General features: G+C 38.6%; 1 protein-coding gene across 4 annotated transcripts in view; it reads left to right on the forward strand.

Annotated features, from left to right (window-relative positions):
- DIS3L2 (DIS3 like 3'-5' exoribonuclease 2) overlaps positions 1-20,073 on the forward strand; it is a 391,634-nt gene that overhangs the window by 75,249 nt on the left and 296,312 nt on the right. For all 4 annotated transcript variants that reach the window (XM_036858529.1, XM_036858531.1, XM_036858530.1 and 1 more), the window contains exon 5: positions 3,693-3,794. In XM_036858529.1, the coding sequence (XP_036714424.1) occupies positions 3,693-3,794 (102 nt within the window). The remainder of the gene's footprint in view (positions 1-3,692; positions 3,795-20,073) is intronic.

Genomic DNA, 20,073 nt, shown 5'->3' on the forward strand with positions numbered 1-20,073 from the left:
TAATTGTAAAATGAAGGGGTGGATTAAATATTGTCTAATGTTCTTCATAACTTTAAAATTTTAAAGTTTTTGGAGAAACAAAAATAGACTAGATTTGATGAAATTATTTAGGTTTATTCTTACTGACTCTAAAAACAGTTGAGAACTTATACAGTGTCACTTTCTGTGTTAAAATATCTACATATATCGACAGGCTAGAAACAATGAATTGATCATCAGGTATAAAAAAGTACTTTGTTTTGGGGGAACATGATTTAGGTTTATTATGATTTCTACTGATAGAAAGTTGATATTCATTTTCCTATGACAAACTCAAAATACATGGGATGTTACTTCTGTGTGTACCTGCTAGGGTTCTCTTGTTCTCAATAAAAGTAAGAATAAAACCATGTAACTTTTTCAAAAAACCAAGATAAATTGATATTATTGAGGTGCCTTTTTATCCCATTTGGGAATAAGATAAAGAGGAGAAATGGACCAGATGTAAAAACCTGGCTTTTTATAAAAAGCACAGTTTCAATTCTGAATTATATTGGTGCAAGGAGTTCTGTAGCTTTTTTGTGCATCTCATCATGGGAGGCACTCTTTGTACATCTGTGGAATTTATTTCTGGTCCAAAGGGAGCTATTCCATCGGTGGAGGATGTTCTGACCATCATAGTATACTTGGGCTGTCCTCCCCACTCCTGCCTCCTAAATATTTAGTTAGATTACCCCCAGATCCCTTTATATTTCCAGCAGGTTGATCATTATCCATTTTTCTTTTTTTTCCTATTCTTTCTGATGGGTAGAGCAAGTCTTCTGGCATTCAAATGAAGGAATGAATTCTTTGGCCTTAAAAAGTAGTTAAGAGGTTATACTGCTGGAAACTCAGCTGTGCTCCAGACTAGAGCCTCCTTACCTATGCTATGGATTTTCTTCTCCTATAAATACCTATGCTATATTTTCTCTTATTTCATGTACACTGCTTTTTTTGTTTACAGTGTATGATGGATGTATATGAAAAAAAATGTATCTTTGGGAAAACAATTACAGTTTGTTAATTTGGAAAAAAAAAGTAGTTAGGAGGGATTGACTCAAACTTTTAATATTGAGCTGTCCTCAAGTATCTTTAAAATAAGAGATTCCGCAATAGATGCGGGCTTCTGAATGAATCAAGTAAGAGCTGAATTGTGATTCAGTATCTATAGATATGTGTATTGTTCGAGGTTCAATTCAGCCCTGCTTCTTTTCGTTTCTTGGGATAGAAACGTGACAATACCAACATCTTACCCTCTTACCTCTCTAAGCTAAGAGTGGTGTAGCTGCTTCTGAAAGAGGCATCTGATTGCATACATTTTGACACATGATGATGGGTTCGGATGACCTCTAGACAGCTTTATTTTCATTGTAGAGAAGTCGGAGAGATCCCATTACTTTATAAATTGCAGAAGGCAATTGATGATGTTGTGCCACACTTCAGTTGTTCACTCTTTATTTACTGGTTGCTTCTTATTTCTCTGAGAAGCTTATCACGAACTGTCTTTGTGGCTGGCACGGTAGCTATTCCTTAGGGACTAGGGTGGCTCAGGTTTGGCAAAGTGTGCAGGCCACAGCTGCCAGCCTGTGGCTAAATTGGAAATTGAACAGAAACACTGTTCTAAAGATCTCTAATGGTTTGTAATTGGAAACTGTAAAAAAAATACTGAGTATGTGAAATCCCATTCTGTGAGTGTGGTGGTGAATTTGCAGTGCTAATTTTATCTTTATTTAAAATATCATAGTAATCACCTGCAGTCTGTTGAGCATAACATCAACTGTCTCTAGTAGAAAATTTTGCGTGGTGGCTTTCCAAGCCAGTTTGCTATTACCTCCTTTGAGAAAAATTAACGTTTTACTTCTCTCTTATCCTCTGAAAAGAAGCACATAATATAAACTCTTGGAAGGATGAAAGGATAAGAGTACATGTTTACATGTTTGTTTGTTTTTTTGCATATATGTATTTTATTTATTTATTTTTATACAACAGGTTCTTATTAGTTATCTATTTTATGCATATTAGTGTATATATGTCAATTCCAATCTCCCAATTCATCCCACCACCACTGCCCCCCTCCCCTTCCCCCCTTTCCCCCTTTCCCCCTTTCCCCCTTTCCCCCCTTGGTGTCCATACATTTGTTCTCTACAGCCGTGTCTCTATTTCTGCCTTGCAAACCGGTTCATCTGTACCATTTTTTCTAGATTCCACACATATGTGTTAATGTATGATATTTGTTTTTCTCTTTCTGACTTACTTCATTCTATATGACAGTCTCTAGGTCCATCCACGTCTTTGCATGTTTGTTGATGAAACATTTTGAAAATGTTTAATTTTTTCATGGAACCTTATTGCTGAAGGCATGCTTTTCCTAGCTACCTTTTCCATTTAATTATTTTTGCAAAGTAATTTGGCTTAATGAGAAGACTCTGGCAACTAATTAAGTTTGGCAGTCGATACCTAGGGAGTTCACTGGGGCTATACTGCTTCAGGTGGATTGTTTTTAAATATGTACTTGAGGGGAATTCCCTGGTGGCCCAGTGATTAAGGCTTGGGCTTTCACTGCTGTGGACCTGGGTTCAATAGCCAAGACATGAAAACAACCCAGGTGCTAATCAACAGACGATTGGCTTAAGAAGATGTGGTATATATACATTGGAATATTACTCAGCCATACAAAAGAGTGAAATACTGCCATTTGCAGCAACATGGATGGACCTAGAGAATATAGTGCTTAGTGAAGACAGAGACAGAGAAAGAAAAATACTATATGGTATCACTTATATGTGGATTCTAAAAAATAATACAAATGAATCTATATATAACAGACTCACAGACATAGAAACAAATTTATGTTTACCAGAGGTTGGAGAGGGACAGTTAAGGAATATGGAATTAACAGATACAAACTACTCTACATAAAATAGATAAGCAAACAAGATTTACTGTATAGTACAGGGAATTATATTCAGTATCTTGTAATAACCTATAATGGAATATAATCTGAAAAAAAATAACTGAATCACTATGCTGCACACCTGAAACTAACACAGTATTGTAAATCAACTATACTTCAGTTAGAAAACAAACAAACCAACCAACCACATTGCTCTCTATGCCACTTCTTGGGGGGAGTGTGACTTTGCTGGTTTTTTCCTAGAGAACCCAACTCCTGGAGCTGGTTGTTGCTCCTGCCCTTGGTTGGTTTTCTTTGGGGATTATATCAATATGTTATTGTTTTTCTGTTTTCTTGCAAATTGTTTACTTTTTACCTTTCCCTTACAAAAATTCAGTCATGTAGAAAAGGTACCATCATGCTTTATTGTATTTAAAACAAAAAAGGGTAACTTAACTCCTTTCTCATTTCAGTTATGAAAGCATGCAGTCCTCGTTTTCTGCTTTATGTATTTTTGTTTGTTTGGTTTTGGCCTGCCTATAGTAGATCTTCTCTTATTTGGTGATTTTTTAGTATTATGTTAACCTGCTCTTCTGTGTTCATTACCATTTCTATTAGTTCCAAAGAGACTGAGCTTCCTCTAGGTCTGTTTGTGGCTAAATACTAGTGTTCCTGTTAACTCAGTGGACAGATAGTAGAGTCTATGGTTTTTAAACCAAGGAAGTAATTTTTGGTTCCAAGCCTTGGTAAACTGACTACTTTATTTCCTTCTCCAACCTAGGATGGTGATCGAGACATTTTTATTGATGGGGTTGTTGCTCGTAATAGAGCCTTGAACGGGGATCTGGTGGTTGTGAATCTGCTTCCAGAGGAACAGTGGAAGGTGAGTTAAATTTTCCTTTTATAACTGTAGACTTCTCAGGGCCTTTTGCAGTAGTGCATCAGTGAGACATCATTAACTAAAGCAGTCACAGACCCCTAAGGCCCTTGGTTGCCTCAGAAGCAGACCACAGAATTCTTGGGACATAGAAGCATTGGGTGTGCAGACATTTAATGATTTTGGTTCACCTTGTTCCCTCCCCTGTGATCTGTCTTCCCTGTCACATGCTTTGCATTGGTTTCTGGTAATTTTTAGGATAGAAGAAAAGCTTGCAGGGGACATTCAAACCTGATATGTATTAATATCCCACATTTAATGCTGGGAGAACTAGAAAGACAAAGCCATAGAGATGGTGCAGTCTTCACATATTCCTGCTGCCTCTCCTGGAGAACCCAGGCAACACATATCTAGTTCTGTGATGTCCAGTTTGGTGATTGGACTTCTCTTGGCAGATAAAAATAGACTGTGTATTTTTATAAAACAGAAATTTGGTAGCAGACGAAAATGTTTTTAACATGAGAATATTCTGGGTTTTAGTCTCCATCTGTGTCTGTCAACTGAAAAGGAAGATTTAGTTTTGTTTTGACTATTGTTTTAAATAAGGATCAGCCACTAGAATGATTCATAGCAACAATTTCTTTGAATTGTCATATAAAACTGGTAACTTGTATATCTAAGTCTGAATTTTTCTTCCTGGTATTCTTTTCTTTTTTTTTGAATCTTATTTTATTTAATTTATACAGCAGTTTCTTATTATCTATTTTATACATATTAGTGTATATATGTCAATCCCAATCTCCCAATTCATCCCACCACCACCACCTCCCTCCCCCGCCCTCTTTCCCCCCGTGGTGTCCATACGTTTGTTCTCTACATCTGTGTCTCTATTTCTGCCTTGCAAACCGGTTCATCTGTACCATTTTTCTAGGTTCCACATATATGCGTTAATATACGATATTTGTTTTTCTCTTTCTGACTTACTTCACTCTCTTTGACAGTCTCTAGGTCCATCCACGTCTCTACAAAATGACCCAATTTCATTCTTTTTTATGGCTGAGTAATATTCCATTGTATATATGTACCACATCTTCTTTATCCATTTGTCTGTCAGTGGGCATTTAGGTTGCTTCCATGAGCTGGCTATTGTAAATAGTGCTGCAGTGAACATTGGGGTGCATGTGTCTTTTTGAATTATGGTTTTCTCTGGGTGTTTGCCCAGTAGTGGGATTGCTGGGTCATATGGTAATTCTATTTTTAGTTTTTTAAGGAACTTCCATATTGTTCTCCATAGTGGCTGTATCAATTTACATTCCCACCAACAGTGCAAGAGGGTTCCCTTTTCTCCACACCCTCTCCAGCATTTGTTGTTTGTAGATTTTCTGATGATGCCCATTCTAACTGGTGTGAGGTGATACCTCATTGTAGTTTTGATTTGCATTTCTCTAATAATTAGTGATGTTGAGCAGCTTTTCATGTGTCTCTTGGCCATCTGTATGTCTTCTTTGGAGAAATGTCTATTTAGGTCTTCTGCCCATTTTTTGATTGGGTTGTTTGTTTTTTTAATATTGAGCTGCATGATTCCTAGTATTCTTTATATCATATCTTTTATTTTATTTGGCTCAATTTATTGCTACTTAAGAATTTGGTGTCTTCTTCAGTGAGAGGTATTACAGCAGAGTGATTAATAGAGTGGACTTTTAGGCTAGGCTACTTGGGTTTGAAGCTCATCTTTGCCAGTCGTCTGTACAACCTTGGGTGACTTATATACCCTCTCTGTGCTTCAAATACCTCATCTGTAGAATGAGAATAATCATAGTACCTACTTCATAGGTTTGTCATAGGATTAAATGAGAATATATGTAGAAATCTTAGAATAGTGCCTGACCCATGGTAGCAGCTCAAGTTTTTATTATTAATTTTTTCCAGAAATGTGGGAAGTACTACCTTATCTCAGAGCTTTGTTGAGACATAAATTAAATTCTTCTGTTTATCTGATAGGGCTATAGTAATTGAGTAAGGCCTATGTGTCAGGAATTTATAGGGTGCACAGAAATTATTAATGCTCAAGATGGACATAGTTGTTGCCCTCATGGAGCTTTTAGTCTGGTAGGGAGTGCAGGTTGGAAGAGACAGATACTACTCACACTTATACAAATTTAAGGATAATTTTGATTAATGCTGTGAAGTTAAGTGCAGAGTGTTTTACGAGAGTGAATTATCCTAGTCCAGATCTACCTCTTCACTTCCCCCCCAACTCCCATCCCTAGTTGCTGACAATTATGGATAGTCTCCTTACTTGAGTCCTTGAAAGCACAGCTAAGGGTTGGCTCCAGGTCCTAGGAACATAGGTTGATTTAGGTCATTTCCTCTTTTCCTGAAAGCATCATCTAGCAGTGTTGACCAGGTTTAAGATGACAGGAAGAGTGCATTAGGGTCTGGTCAAACCAAAGGAAGTATTCCTAGAGGTCATTAGAGAGAGTAAATAGGCAGCATTATAGTAAAGATAAGCCAAAGGAACAAAAAAGATGATGGATCCCTTTGACTTAAGGGGTGAGAATGGATAGACTAGAAAGAAATAGAAGAGTGTTTAGCAAGACAGATGGATCTAGAGCTGACCAGAGCAGGTATGAGGTATTGACTGGTTAAAGAGTTAATGGAATGGCTGTGTTAAGTTTTAATTTCTTTTTAGACATTTTAATAGAGATCTTGAAAATATATGGAGGCCTAGATGGTTTCACTTACTGATGAATTCCACTAAACATTTAAAGAAGAAATAGTCCTGATTTTACAAAAATGCTTACAGGAAAAGCAAGAGAAGGATACCTTTTCCAACTCATTCTATGAGGCCAGCATTGCCCTAATACCAAAACCAGGAAAATACATTTTAAGAAAAGAAAGCTACAGACCAGTACTCCTCACAAACATGGGTGAAAAAGTCCTCAACAAAATATTAACAAATAAAATCCAGCAATGTGGGCTTCCCTGGTGGCGCAGTGGTTGAGAATCTGCCTGCCGATGCAGGGGACACGGGTTCGGGCCCTGGTCTGGGAGGATCCCACATGCCGCGGAGCGGCTGGGCCCGTGAGCCACAACTACTGAGCCTGCGCGTCTGGAGCCTGTGCTCCGCAACAAGAGAGGCCGCGATAGTGAGAGGCCCGTGCATTGCGATGAAGAGTGGCCCCTGCTCGCTGCAACTAGAGAAAGCCCTTGCACAGAAACGAAGACCCAACACAGGCAAAAAAAAAAAAAAAAAAATTAAATTAAATTAAAAAAAAAATCCAGCAGTGTATTAAAAGGATAATACAACATGAGAAAGTGGGGTTTATCTCAGGAGTGCAAGGTTGGTTTAATATCTGAAAAGTAATTTGGCGTAATTCACCATATTAACAGGCTCAAGTTAACCCTGTATTTAAATAAAATGCCATCATTTTGATAGATGCAGAAAATACATTTGACAAAAGTCCACAACTATTCATGATAAAAACTCATAGTAGACTAGCAATAGAAGAGGACTTCTTCAGTCTGGTGAAGAATATCTAGGATATACTTATAACTAACATTATTCTTAGTGGTGAAAGAGTGAATGTTTTTTTTCTACTATTGGGAATGAGGTAAGACTGTCCCTTCTCATTCCTTTTATTCAACATCATACTGGAGATTCTAGTCAGTATGATAAAGCAATAGAAAAAAACATTTAGATCGGAAAGGATGAAGGAAAACCTTCTTTATTCTCAGACTGTGTGATTTTCTATGTATAACAACCTAAGGAGGGCTTCCCTGGTGGCGCAGTGGTTGAGAATCTGCCTGCTAATACAGGGGACACGGGTTCGAGCCCTGGTCTGGGAAGATCCCACATGCCACGGAGCAGCTAGGCCCGTGAGCCACAACTACCGAGCCTGCGCGTCTGGAGCCTGTGCTCCGCAACAAGAGAGGCCACGATAGTGAGAGGCCCGCGCACCGCGATGAAGAGCGGTCCCCACTTGCCACAACTAGAGAAAGCCCTCGCACAGAAACGAAGACCCAACACAGCCAAAAATAAATAAATAAATAAATTAAAAAAAAAAAACAAAAACCTAAGGAATTTACAAGAAAAGCTACTAGAACTAATACGTGAGCTTAGGAAGGCTGAAGGACAGAAGGCTGATATACAAAAACCCATTGTATTTCTATATAGTAGCAATGAAAAATTGGAAGTTGAAAACTTTCTTAAAGTACCATTTTTAATAGGATGAAAAATATGAAATACTTAGGGTTAAATGTGACCAAAGATGTGTAAGACTATAAAACATTATTGAGAGAAATTAAATAAGTCCTCAGTAAATGGTGAGAAATACTGTGTTCATGAATTAAAAGACTCAATATTGTTAAGCTGCCAATTCTATTCAAATTGATCTGTAGATTAAGCATAATTCCAAACAAAATCCTAGCAGGCTTCTTTGTAGAAATTAACAAACTGATTTTAAGACTTATTTGAAAGGGCAAAGGACCTAGAATAGCCAAAACAAAGAAGAACAAAGTTGGGGGACATATACTACCTGATTTCAATACTTATTATAAGGCTTTGGTAATTGAGACAGTTTGATATTATCAAGATGGACATATAGATCAATGGAACATAATAGAGAATCCAGAAATAGACCCATACATGTATGATTAATAGATTTTCTACAAAGGTGCCAAGTTAATTCAATGGGGAAAGAATATCTTTTCAACAGATGTGCTATTAAAATTGTATAGCCATATGAAAAATAATGAACTTCAACCCTTACCTTGTACCATATATAGAAAGTAACTTGAAGTGAATCGTGGATCTAAATGTTTATGTAAAAACTGTAATCTTTCTAGAAGAAAATAGAGGAGAAAATTTAGTGACCTTAGATTTGGCAAATATTTTTTAAGTGTAATATAAAAAATATGAAATATAAAAGAAAAAAATCAATAAATTTTTAGTTAAAATTATAAACTTTTAGTTTTCAATAGACAGTTATAAAAAATGAAAAAGCAAGCCACAGACTAGGAGAAAATATTTGCAAAACACTTATCTCACCAAAAACTTTTATCTAGAATATAAGCACTCTTATAAGTCAATAATAAACAAACCAAGTTAAAAACTGTATTAAAGATGTGAACAGATACTTTACTGAATAAGATATATGGATGGCAAATAAGCATATGAAAAGATGCTCAACATAGTCATTATGGAATGTAAATTAAAAGCACAAAATACAACTGCAAAATCACTAGAATGGCTAAAGTCGAAATGGCTGACCATAACCAGTGTTGGCAAAGATATTGAACAAGGATCTCTCATATGCTGCTGGTGGGAATATAAAATGGTACAATCACTTTGGAAAACAGTCTGGAAGTTTCTTAAAAAGTTAAGCATACACCTAACATATGAGCCAGCTATTCCATTCCTGCATATTTACCTTAGCGAAATTAAGGCATTTGTTCATATAAAGATTTATATGTGAAAGTTCATAGCAGCTTTTTTGGTAATAGTCCCAAACTGGAAACCACTCAAATGTCCATCATCATGGAAACCAATTTTGGTATATCCGTTCAATGGAATACAATTTAGCTGTTAAAAAAAATTAATGAAGTATTGATACATGTAATAACATGGGTGAATCTCAAAATAATTATGATGGGTGAAAGAAGCTAGACAAAAAAGAATACACTCTGTATGATTCCATTATATAAAACTGGAAAATGCAAACTAATTTATAATGACAAAAGGCAGATCATTGGTTGCCTGAGGTGGGAGTAGGACAGGGGGATTACCAAGGGGCCCCAAAGAAACTTTTGGGGGTGATGGACATGTTCATTATCTTGATGGGATAGTTTCATAATTGTGTATGTCAAGACCAATCAATTTGTGTACTTTAAATATATGTAGTTTATTGTATGTCAGTTATACCTCAATAAAGCGGTAAAAAATACTGAAAATGAAGAAACAAAGAAACAAAAGAAGATATTTGGACAAATGAGTCTGGAGCTCCAAGAAGAGACTCGGACTAGAGATGTAAATTTGGGAGTTATCAACATAGGTGTTAAAACCACACAGTAGATGAGGTCACCTAGAGAGTGTAGCTAGAGAAGGCAGCTGAATCCTGAGTTCTTGGGCAAGCCAACATTTAGAGGTCAGCAAGAGGATCTCTAGAGGTCAGGTAAGGAGACTGCAGAGAGGCCTGTGCCCCTGATATATTGGGGTATGGACCATGATGGTTCAATTCCACCAGTGCTTGGTTTAGAGAAAAGGCTGATGCATCCTGAGGGTGTAGGGGACAGAGGACCAAGTGAAATGGGTATCAACAAACTCAGGCTCTCATAGTCCATATAAGCCGCTTGAATCTAGGGAGGCATTTTTTGATCCACCTTGCTTGATGACTTTTTCAGACCTGTTGCTGGCAAGAGGAAGCTTCATGGAAGGAGTCAGTATACCTTTAGCCCTTAAGCAAGGAGGAGGAGGATGTTCAGTGAAATATGTTCTCAGGATTAAGCATAGGAAGCCCAGACCAAAGAGGCTAGAGTCAGGAACTTTTGATGAAATCCTTTTAGCTGTAATTTGTAATGTTCCACCTATATTATTTCTGCATTCCCCCAAGTGTAAAAACAACTTTCCAGTTAGCAGTACACTGCTTTTTTTTTTAAGATTTTTTTGATGTGGACCAATTTTAAAAAAAATTTTTTATAAACTTATTTATTTTATTTATTTTATTTTTGGCTGTGTTGGGTCTTCGTTGCTGTGCGCGGGCTTTCTCTAGTTGCGGCGAGCGGGGGCCACTCTTCGTTGTGGTGCGCGGGCTTCTCATTGCGGTGGCTTCTTCTGTTGTGGAGCACGGGTTCTAGGCGTGTGAGCTCAGTAGTTGTGGCTCACGGACTCTAGAGCACAGGCTCAGTAGCTGTGGTGCATGGGCTTAGTTGCTCTGCGGCGTGTGGGATCTTCCCGGACCAGGGCTTGAACCTGTGTCCCCTGCATTGGCAGGCAGATTCTCCACCGCTGCGCCACCAGGGAAGCCCTGATGTGGACCACTTTTAAAGTCTTTATTGAATTTGTTACAATATTGCTTCTGTTTTATGTTTTGGTTTTTTGGCCATGAGGCATGTGGGATCTTAGCTCCCCAACCAGGGATCGAACCTGCACCCCCTGCATTGGAAGGCAAAGTCTTAACTACTGGGCTGCCAGGGAAATCCCGAGCAGTACACTTCTTAAAATGTAAAGAGTCCCTGTTTTTCCTCTGTGTTGTCCAATCTGAATCTCTTTAATAGCCAGTCTTGTGGAGAGAAATATCGCAGAGGCTAGAGTGGACCATGGCATCTTTCAAGTCAAAAGAAAAGTAGGCTAAGTCCCTAAATCTTGGGTGCTGGGTATTGGCTGGGACCTCAGAAATGGTGCTAGAGCTTAATTGTAGAAAAGCCTCTGATGGTTTTCTTACCAATGCTTAAGACTCCTGAATCAGCACAGAAAAAGGAACTTTGGAGCCCACTTGGCGTTGGAGGCTGCCATCAGAGCTACTGGCAGGTGGGCCAGGCACCTCATCAAGAATCATAGCGGTCACTGTCCTGTACGGGAATGGGCAGCGCTGGGGTTTCTAGGCAGATGGGTAGAGGGAAATAGAGAGACTCAGAAGGCCAGTATTAGTATTAGTATTGAGGAGTCCGGAGAGGAGGTGATATTCATGAAGGAGGTATGCAGAACAAAGCTGAGAGTAGCTGTTTTTTGTCAGAGAAAGATGGATGTGAGGATACCTCATTAGAATTGAGGCCAGTCCTATAGGCCAGTACTTGTCTCTAACTTGCAAATGATTCACCTGGGGATTTTGTTAAAATGCAAATTCTAATTCAGTAGATCTGAGGTGATGCCCCAAATCGTGCATTTCTAACAAGTCCCCAGTCAACATTGGTGCTACGGTTCTGGAACCATACTTTGAATAACAAGGCTATAATATGTGAGTCAGGAGAAAAGAAGAAAGAAGCAGCTAGGGAACTTGGGGATGAACTCTCTGGGCCCAGGATCTGAGACTTGGTTGGCAGGAAGATAGTTGAGGAAGAAATGTGAACCTTAATACTTGTGGCTGGGCCATGATGTCCCCCTGAGAGACTGGATCCTGAACCTCTTTTTATTAATGACATCCTTTTGAGCAAGGATTGGAATGGATATAGAGAAAGGCCTAGACAGGTAAGGAGAACCCTACCCTTTGAGTTGCTGGTAGAAGTAGAGTCGGGGTGATGACAGAGGGGCTGCCTTGGTGTGTATATAGGCCCTCTTCGGCTCTCAGAAGATTTGAAACGTAGAGAGTGGCTCAGGGTTCCTTACTTGTTCCGTTTCTGTGGAGTTCCTAAAGGTCTTCACAGTGGCTGCCTGATAACTGCTTTTTATATTAAAGTCAGCCCCATTAAGTATGTCTCTTAGGCCTCATGGGAATAAGTATTTCACAACTTCCCATTCTGAAGATGGGAGCTCTGTTGGCTATAGCCCACCTGTGACAGTTGTTGGTGACAGGGTCAAACTAGAGAGAAGAGAATATTCAGACTGTCATCAAGAATCCCTGACATGTAGAATATAAACATCTCAAAGCATACTGGCCAATTGTATTACAGGTTTGTTAGTACAAAAGCATATTGTTATCAAAGGAATCTGTAGTCAATGGTGTGAGCAAATGCGAATTAATTGGATTATTCATCTTTGCTTCTCTATTCTTGTTGTGCTCACCCCTCTTGGGTATGTAAACAACAGTTCTTTTAGCTGTAGTAATAAATAGTCAATTTATTTCACAGCATGTTTTTTGGCAAAATAGGTAGCTGTAGAAGTATCAAGCTGTGAGGCAATAATAAAAAATAATTTGCTCTTATATAACAATTTTAATTTCAGAATTCCTCCATGCTTTTAGTATTTATATGTAATTTTTATTACAGACATTTAATGAAGGATTCTTGAGGCAAATGATAGTTTCTTTACTTTGTCAATTCGGAAATTAAGTGACTTGTTTGAGAACTTGGAGTTTTGGGAAACAGGTCATAGAATCCATATGTCTTGACTTAGCTTAATGTTCTTTCCTTTCCTTATGTTTGTTTTTTTTGCTCTTTTTTTTTTTTTTTTTTGGTGAGAGTGTGTGTATGTATTTTTATAGCCTGAGGGTTTGTGACTTTCCTCAGGTTTTCAGAGTGGATGGATGTGTCCCCAAATGGTTAGAAGCCATTGATCTTGATGATTCTGCCTGGAACAGTTCAGGGTACCTGGTGGCTTCTCGTCCTCCACCCCTCCTGCCCTGTGCTAGATGCTGGAGGTACAAACTCAAATAGGTCACATGCTTTGCTTTTAAGGTGCTTGTAGGCTGGTTGGAAGAGGGATGGGAACAGTTGTAGTATGGTTTGCACGATAGAGAAATACATGTTGTTATGCGAGCACTAAACTGAGAGAATTTGGGAAGGTTTCATAGAAGGAGTTCCATTTGAACTATGGTTTGGAAGATGGGAATGGAGAAGGAGAGAGGTTTGGTTTTCTTTTAGGATGAGAATGATTTGTTCAGGGCTGAGAATTATTTGGCAGGAGAGGGTTGTGAAAATTTCCACTTTCAGGGAGGAACATATGAAGTAAGGCTCTGTCTTTCTGCCGTGCAGTTGGCTGAGTGCTGCAGCCCCTCAACCAACTCTCTTATTCACTGGCAAAAGCAGAGAATTCCTAGTTGTTACCAAGATCCCCCCCTCTAGGAAGACTAACGTCCTTGACCCCCTTTTACTGAAGCTCACAGTATCCTGCTCTTTGCTCTATAAACTCGTCTAATTGTCATGTATTTGATCTTAGCCCCACGTCTTCCATTTTCTTTTCTTTTTCCCACCAAGTTCATCTTCCATAATCATCAACAACCTTGTCCTTTATCTTTTTTTAAACTATAATAAATTCATCCTATTATTTTTCTTTTTTTAAAAATCAAATACTGTAGTACATTACAATTAAGTGTATGTAGCCTCTATGGATGCTGCTGCTGATTGCTAACTTTTTAGTGCTCACTGTGTACCAGGGACTGTATTTAGTGCCTCACACCATTTTTTTTTTTTAAACATCTTTATTGAAGTATAATTGCCTTACAATGGTGTGTTAGCTTCTGCTTTATAACAAAGTGAATCAGTTATACATATACAATATGTTTCCATATCTCTTCCCTCTTTCATCTCCCTCCCTCCCACCCTCCCCATCCCACCCCTCTAGGTGGTCACAAAGCACCGAGCTGATCTCCCTGTGCTATGCAGCTGCTTCCCACTAGCTATCTATTTTACATTTGGTAGTGTATATATGTTCATGACACTCTCTCACCCTGTCACATCTCACCCCACCCCCTCCCCATATCCTCAAGTCCATTCTCTAGTAGGTCTGTGTCTTTATTCCCGTCTTGCCACTAGGTTCTTCATGGCCTTTTTTTTTTTTTTTTTTCTTAGATTCCGTATATATGTGTTAGCATACTGTATTTGTTTTTCTCTTTCTGACTTACTTCACTCTGTATGACAGACTCTAACTCCATCCACCTCATTACAAATACCTCCATTTCATTTCTTTTTATGGCTGAGTAATATTCCATTGTATATATGTGCCACATCTTCTTTATCCATTCATCTGTCGATGGACATTTAGGTTGCTTCCATGTCCTGGCTATTGTAAATAGAGCTGCAATGAACATTTTGGTACATGACTCTTTTTGAACTATGGTTTTCTCAGGGTATATGCCCAGTAGTGGGATTGCTGGATCGTATGGTAGTTGTATTTGTAGTTTTTTAAGGAACCTCCATACTGTTCTCCATAGTGGCTGTATCAATTTACATTCCCACCAATAGTGCAAGAGAGTTCCCTTTCCTCCACACCCTCTCCAGCATTTATTGTTTCTAGATTTTTTGATGATGGCCATTCTGACCGGTCACACCATTCTTTAGTCTGCTTTTATCTCTATCCCAATTTCGTGAATGGGAAACCTGAGGTTTAGCTTAAACATCTTACTTATTTAGGGAACATATAAATATAACTAGGGAGTGACAGTGTTGGGATTCAGATTCACATCTCCTCATGTCATGACCTCATTGCTATTTGTTATTCCAGAGATGCAAAGGAGAGAGTTATTTGATCTGTAGATAGATATTGTCAGGTATCATAAAAATCAACATAAATCCAGAAAATAATAATACATGATTTAGCATTAGGCAGTATCCTGAGTTGCCATCATGGGTAAAGAAGATGACTTTATCAATTGAAACGACCAAAGGCCCAGTATTATTCTTTTTTTTTTTTTTAAGCAGCACATAGTATCTTTTTATTATGAGTTTTACTGGTCTTGATCTAGTATTTCAGTTAATTTTTTTTTTAATTTTTAAAAATTTTTAAAAATCTTTTACTTAGTAGCTTTTTATGGTTTATTATATATATATATATATATTTAATTTTTAAAAAAATTTAAAAATCTTTTACTTAGTAGCTCCCAGTATTATTCTTAGAAGGCAAACAATTTAGAAACAATTAATTAGAATTCGAGTGAACTGAGTGGTTGTATCCTAAGGCTAGAGAGATATGAAAGCTACCAAGGGCATTAGGGAGACAAGTATTGGGAATGTGTCTTACCAGACATCTGCCCTACATAATAGATCGAAACCGAGAGAGCTAACCCAATTATAAAGTCAAACCATGAGCTACAGCCCGCTGGACAAGGCATAGAATCAAAGCGGTTATAGACTCAGATACCATTCTGGCTTGTTGGCAGCAGATCTCAAATTCATGGGGCATGTGACACAGGTATTCAGAAGGCAGGTAGGCATTTGTCATATAGAGGGTGCCTCCTTCTGGGACTTTGGGACAGGGTTCTAATTCCAGAGATGTGGGACCATCTTATTACAAACAGACTGTTGGAGGCAGCCACTAGGCTGGGAGTCAAGGATAAGATTTAATCCCTGAGCTAGGAGAATTGGCTAGAGCGGTACTGGGAGCAAGAACCAAAGCAGAAGACCAACCTTGAAAGGCAGAACTCTGGGCCTTTTTTGGCTGTACCAAAGGAGATTTGGGAACCCAGAATTCAGCTCTGGTATCTTGGATCTGGGGGTTGGGTTAAAGCTAAGCCCTCCTATAGGAGGAGCCAAAGCTGTTTAAATATTAACTTCTTTGCTTGATTGGGAACTAAGGTGAGCAGCTTAGTTGATGCAGCCATAGTGAGTGGCCCAGAGAAAATCAGAGTAAAGGAGGCTGATAAGAGCGTATTAAAATTAAAATCAGGTGAAACTGTGAAACAGAAGCTGACTAGCTGAAGAGTCAGGAGTGGATTTCAAGTGAAATTTCTTCTCATTGGAACTTAGCTTCTATATTCTTCTGCCTGAATATTTAAAATATAGTAAGACAGACTGGAATAGATTTGATATATTGATACCCAATGGAAAGTTATAATTTTATTCATTTATCACCCAGGTATTTGTTGAATACCTGCATTGTACTTGGGGATAAATCAACCAAGCACTTTGTTAGCTAAGTCTAAATTTCTCTTGGGACAGGATTATTTTACTTAATTTACAACAGAGTAAAGTTTATACATGAATTAAGAAGGATGGAAAAGCGAGGGCAATTATTTTATGTTTTCTAACATGTCTATTGTACAGTTCCTAAGAAAACTTATTTTTACGCAGAATGCTAATACTTCAGCAAGGGAATAATAGAAGTATGGATGGATATTTTGGAAGAGGTTGGCACAGAAAGGACTTGAGTTTAAAAGAATAAAGGAAGTGCTGATAGGAGTAACTACTCTTGTTCTAAATTAAACAAACAAAAATCAAAGTGCACATTTAATCCCTAACTTTCAATGGCTGTTCCAAACCTTCTTATGGTCACATGAAATTGGTCTAGTACAGTAAATTGTTTCCTTTGACAACTAACTTTTCCTTCAAATGATTGTTTTAAAGTTTTGTCTTCCAAGTTCTTCTTTAAATATGCACCCATCATACTAGATTATATTTAATCCAATCTCTTATATAACCACTATCATTTTGGATTGCTCTCAATTCCAGTGGAATTCGGATTTCTTAGAACTGTTTGGTTTCTTGGCCTGCATGGCAGGCCCAAAAAAGACTTGGAAGGTACTTAATCTTGGAGGGCAAGGTCTTTGGAGCCTCCACCCATAACAGTATGGTAGGTAAGGTATATCTACTACCATGATCAGATTTTCCCAAAATTGTTATATACACAAACCTATTTTTAACAATCATCTTTTCTTCTTCTTTATTGCCAGCTCTAGGATCAAATACTTCAGGTTCTTGCCTGCTTTAAACATGCCTTCAGATCTCTGTAATTCAAATTGAAATGTCTGAAATAAGGAATGTATCATTTAAGGATAGAGTAGCTTATTTGTGCTGGGAAACTCCCAATTAATATTTCAGGATTATTTGCTAGAAAACTAATTCATTCCTCCTTAACTCCATGGAGATGGTTTGCTGAAATTCACATTCATTGTAAGGAATGAGTTAATATAGGTAAAGTACTTAAAGCAATACTGACATATTATAAATGCTCTAGAAATGTCAGATATTACCATTATTCTTCTTTGAAATGAGGACTGAGAGTTACAGTTAGGCCAAGATCATAATAATGACCCAAGTTTACTATTCCCAGCTCTTGAATTTACCACTGATAACATTTGCTCATAGTAGACATAAAATGTTCATATAAAATGTTGACATAAAATGTTGATGTCTCAGTATGCATTCCTTTGAGGAAATTGCTGGACAATTGTATGGTGGGCAAGATTATACTGTGGAATGATGTGGTTTATTTCTTACTCATGCCCTTTGCCCATCAAGCTCATCTAGGGTTTTGTTTTACATGATCATCACTCCAGAGCCCAGGCTGAATGGAACAGCTGCCATCAGGAGTACTCCCCTTTTCTGTGGCAGAAGGAAACAGAGCCCTCAAGGGGCCACATTTAAAATGCGTTTGTCCCAAAGCGACTTCATCAGTTCTGTTCACAACTCATTGGCCAGAACGAGTCACCTGGCCCTACTCAACCACAAGAGGGCCAAGAAGTACAGTTCTACAAAGTGTCTGCAAGTAGGGATAGCAGGAAATATCTGGTGAACTGCACTGATGACTATCACACTGGATTAATTAGATTCATTGTACTTTGCATTCCTGACCAGCCATCTGAAAAGTGTATGCCACTGGTCATTAGGGAGACCAGGCAAAAATTTCTATATCATTTACTATAAATACATCACCACTAATGAAAAAGAATTCAGAAATACCTGAAAATGATCTAGATGGTCTTTAAGATCACCCTTAGTTATGTAAGTCTTGCTTTAAAGTACAGTGTGTAATACAAAGTAAATTTGTTGATCTTCAAATTAAGCTAATGGTGTAGTTTTTGTAAGTGAAAGGCAAGGAAGTTTTAAGGAAGTGTACTGGCATTTATTTGGTAATATTTATAAACCTTAAAGAGTTTATCATTAGCAGTAGTATTTTGATATTGTTGCTTGCTACTGCTATTGTTAAAATTTTCATTTTTTATTAAAAATTTTTCAATAGATATATATTATCCAATGTTTTATAGAAACTAGTCATGATTTAGGGCATATACATAATTGTCTTATGAATTTAGGCAACTAGGGAGAGGAATATGGTAGATTTGGAAAACTATAGATATTTTAGTATTTTGGAGCTTGAAATGCAAGATAGGGATATAAAGTGGCAGGAGATGAGGCCGGGCTGGTAAATGGCAGGTCGGGAGATTCACATCGTGAAATGTCTACATACTGTGTAAAGGAGTTCTGCCGTTATCATGTAGGTATGGGGGAGCCTTTGAAGAATTTTGAGGAGGGGTGATGTAGTCAGATTTGCATAGTAGAATATCATTTTGGTGGAAGGGTAGAGGATTTAAAGGAAAGGGGTAGGGACTTCCCTGCTGGCTCAGTGGTTAAGAATCTGCCTGCCGGGGCTTCCCTGGTGGCGCAGTGGTTGAGAATCTGCCTGCTAATGCAGGGGACATGGGTTCGAGCCCTGGTCTGGGAAGATCCCACATGCCACGGAGCAGCTAGGCCCGTGAGCCACAACTACTGAGCCTGCGCGTCTGGAGCCTGTGCTCCGCAACAAGAGAGGCCGCGATAGTGAGAGGTCCGTGCACCGCGATGAAGAGTGGCCCCCGCTCGCCGCAACTAGAGAAAGCCCTCGCACAGAAACGAAGACCCAACACAGCCAAAAATAAATAAATAAATAAAATTAAAAAAAAAAAAAAAAAAAAAGAATCTGCCTGCCAATGCAGGGGACACAGGTTGGAGCCCTGGTCCAGGAAGATCCCACATGCCGTGGAGCAACTGAACCCGTGCACCACAACTACTGAGCCTGCACTCTAGAGCCCGTGAGCCACAACTGCTGAGCCTGAGCACCACAGCTACTGAAGCCTGTGTGTCTGGAGCCCATGCTCCGCAACAAGAGAAGCCACCACCACAAGAAGCCCGCGCACTGCAACGAAGAGTAGCCCCCGCTCGCCGCAACTAGAGAAAGCCCGCGCAACAACGAAGACCCCATGCAGCCAAAAATAAATAAATAAATAAACAAATTAAAAAAAATAAAATAAAGGAAAGGGGTAAAATTGGTGGGAGATTGATAAAGTTACTTAAGAGAGTCTCAGTGAGTGATGATTAAGAGTCACAGTGGCCATGTTGATTGTAAGGAGATGAATTTAAGACTATTTAATAAGATAGAACATGGTGATTGGATGTAGTAGGCAAGGGAGAAGGAAGAAGCCAGGATGACTCCTACATTTTGGGCTCAGGTAATTGAGGGGTTGATGGCACCATTTGCTAAGTTAGGAAGGGGAGCAGGGACATATGATGGGTTTGTTTGGACACATTGAGTTTGTGAGGCCTGGAGACATATAGGTAATATAGAGCTAGGAGCCAGCTGGATATTAGGATTTGGAGTTCAGGAGTGAGATCTTGGCTAGAGGTAGAGATTTTGGTAACCTCAGTGGCACTTGAATAAACTGTCTGGGCATGATTTATGGAGAGATAAGGCCACTGAGGATGAAGTCTGAGGGACACCAACACTTAATGGGCATGGAGAGGAAGAGGATCCGGTAAAGGAGACTGAGGAGTGGTGACCAGAGAGGAAGGAGGAAAACCAGGAGAGAATGTTAGTCTGGGAACCAAGACAAAGGAGCATTTGAATGAGGAGGAAGTAGTCAACAGTGCCATGTTGTTGATAGACCCAGTGAGGAATTTTAATGAGAAGTTAGATTTGGCTAACATGGAGCCATCTGTGACA

Source organism: Balaenoptera musculus, chromosome 7 (assembly GCF_009873245.2).
Source record: "Balaenoptera musculus isolate JJ_BM4_2016_0621 chromosome 7, mBalMus1.pri.v3, whole genome shotgun sequence".
NCBI classification, from domain to species: domain Eukaryota; kingdom Metazoa; phylum Chordata; class Mammalia; order Artiodactyla; family Balaenopteridae; genus Balaenoptera; species Balaenoptera musculus.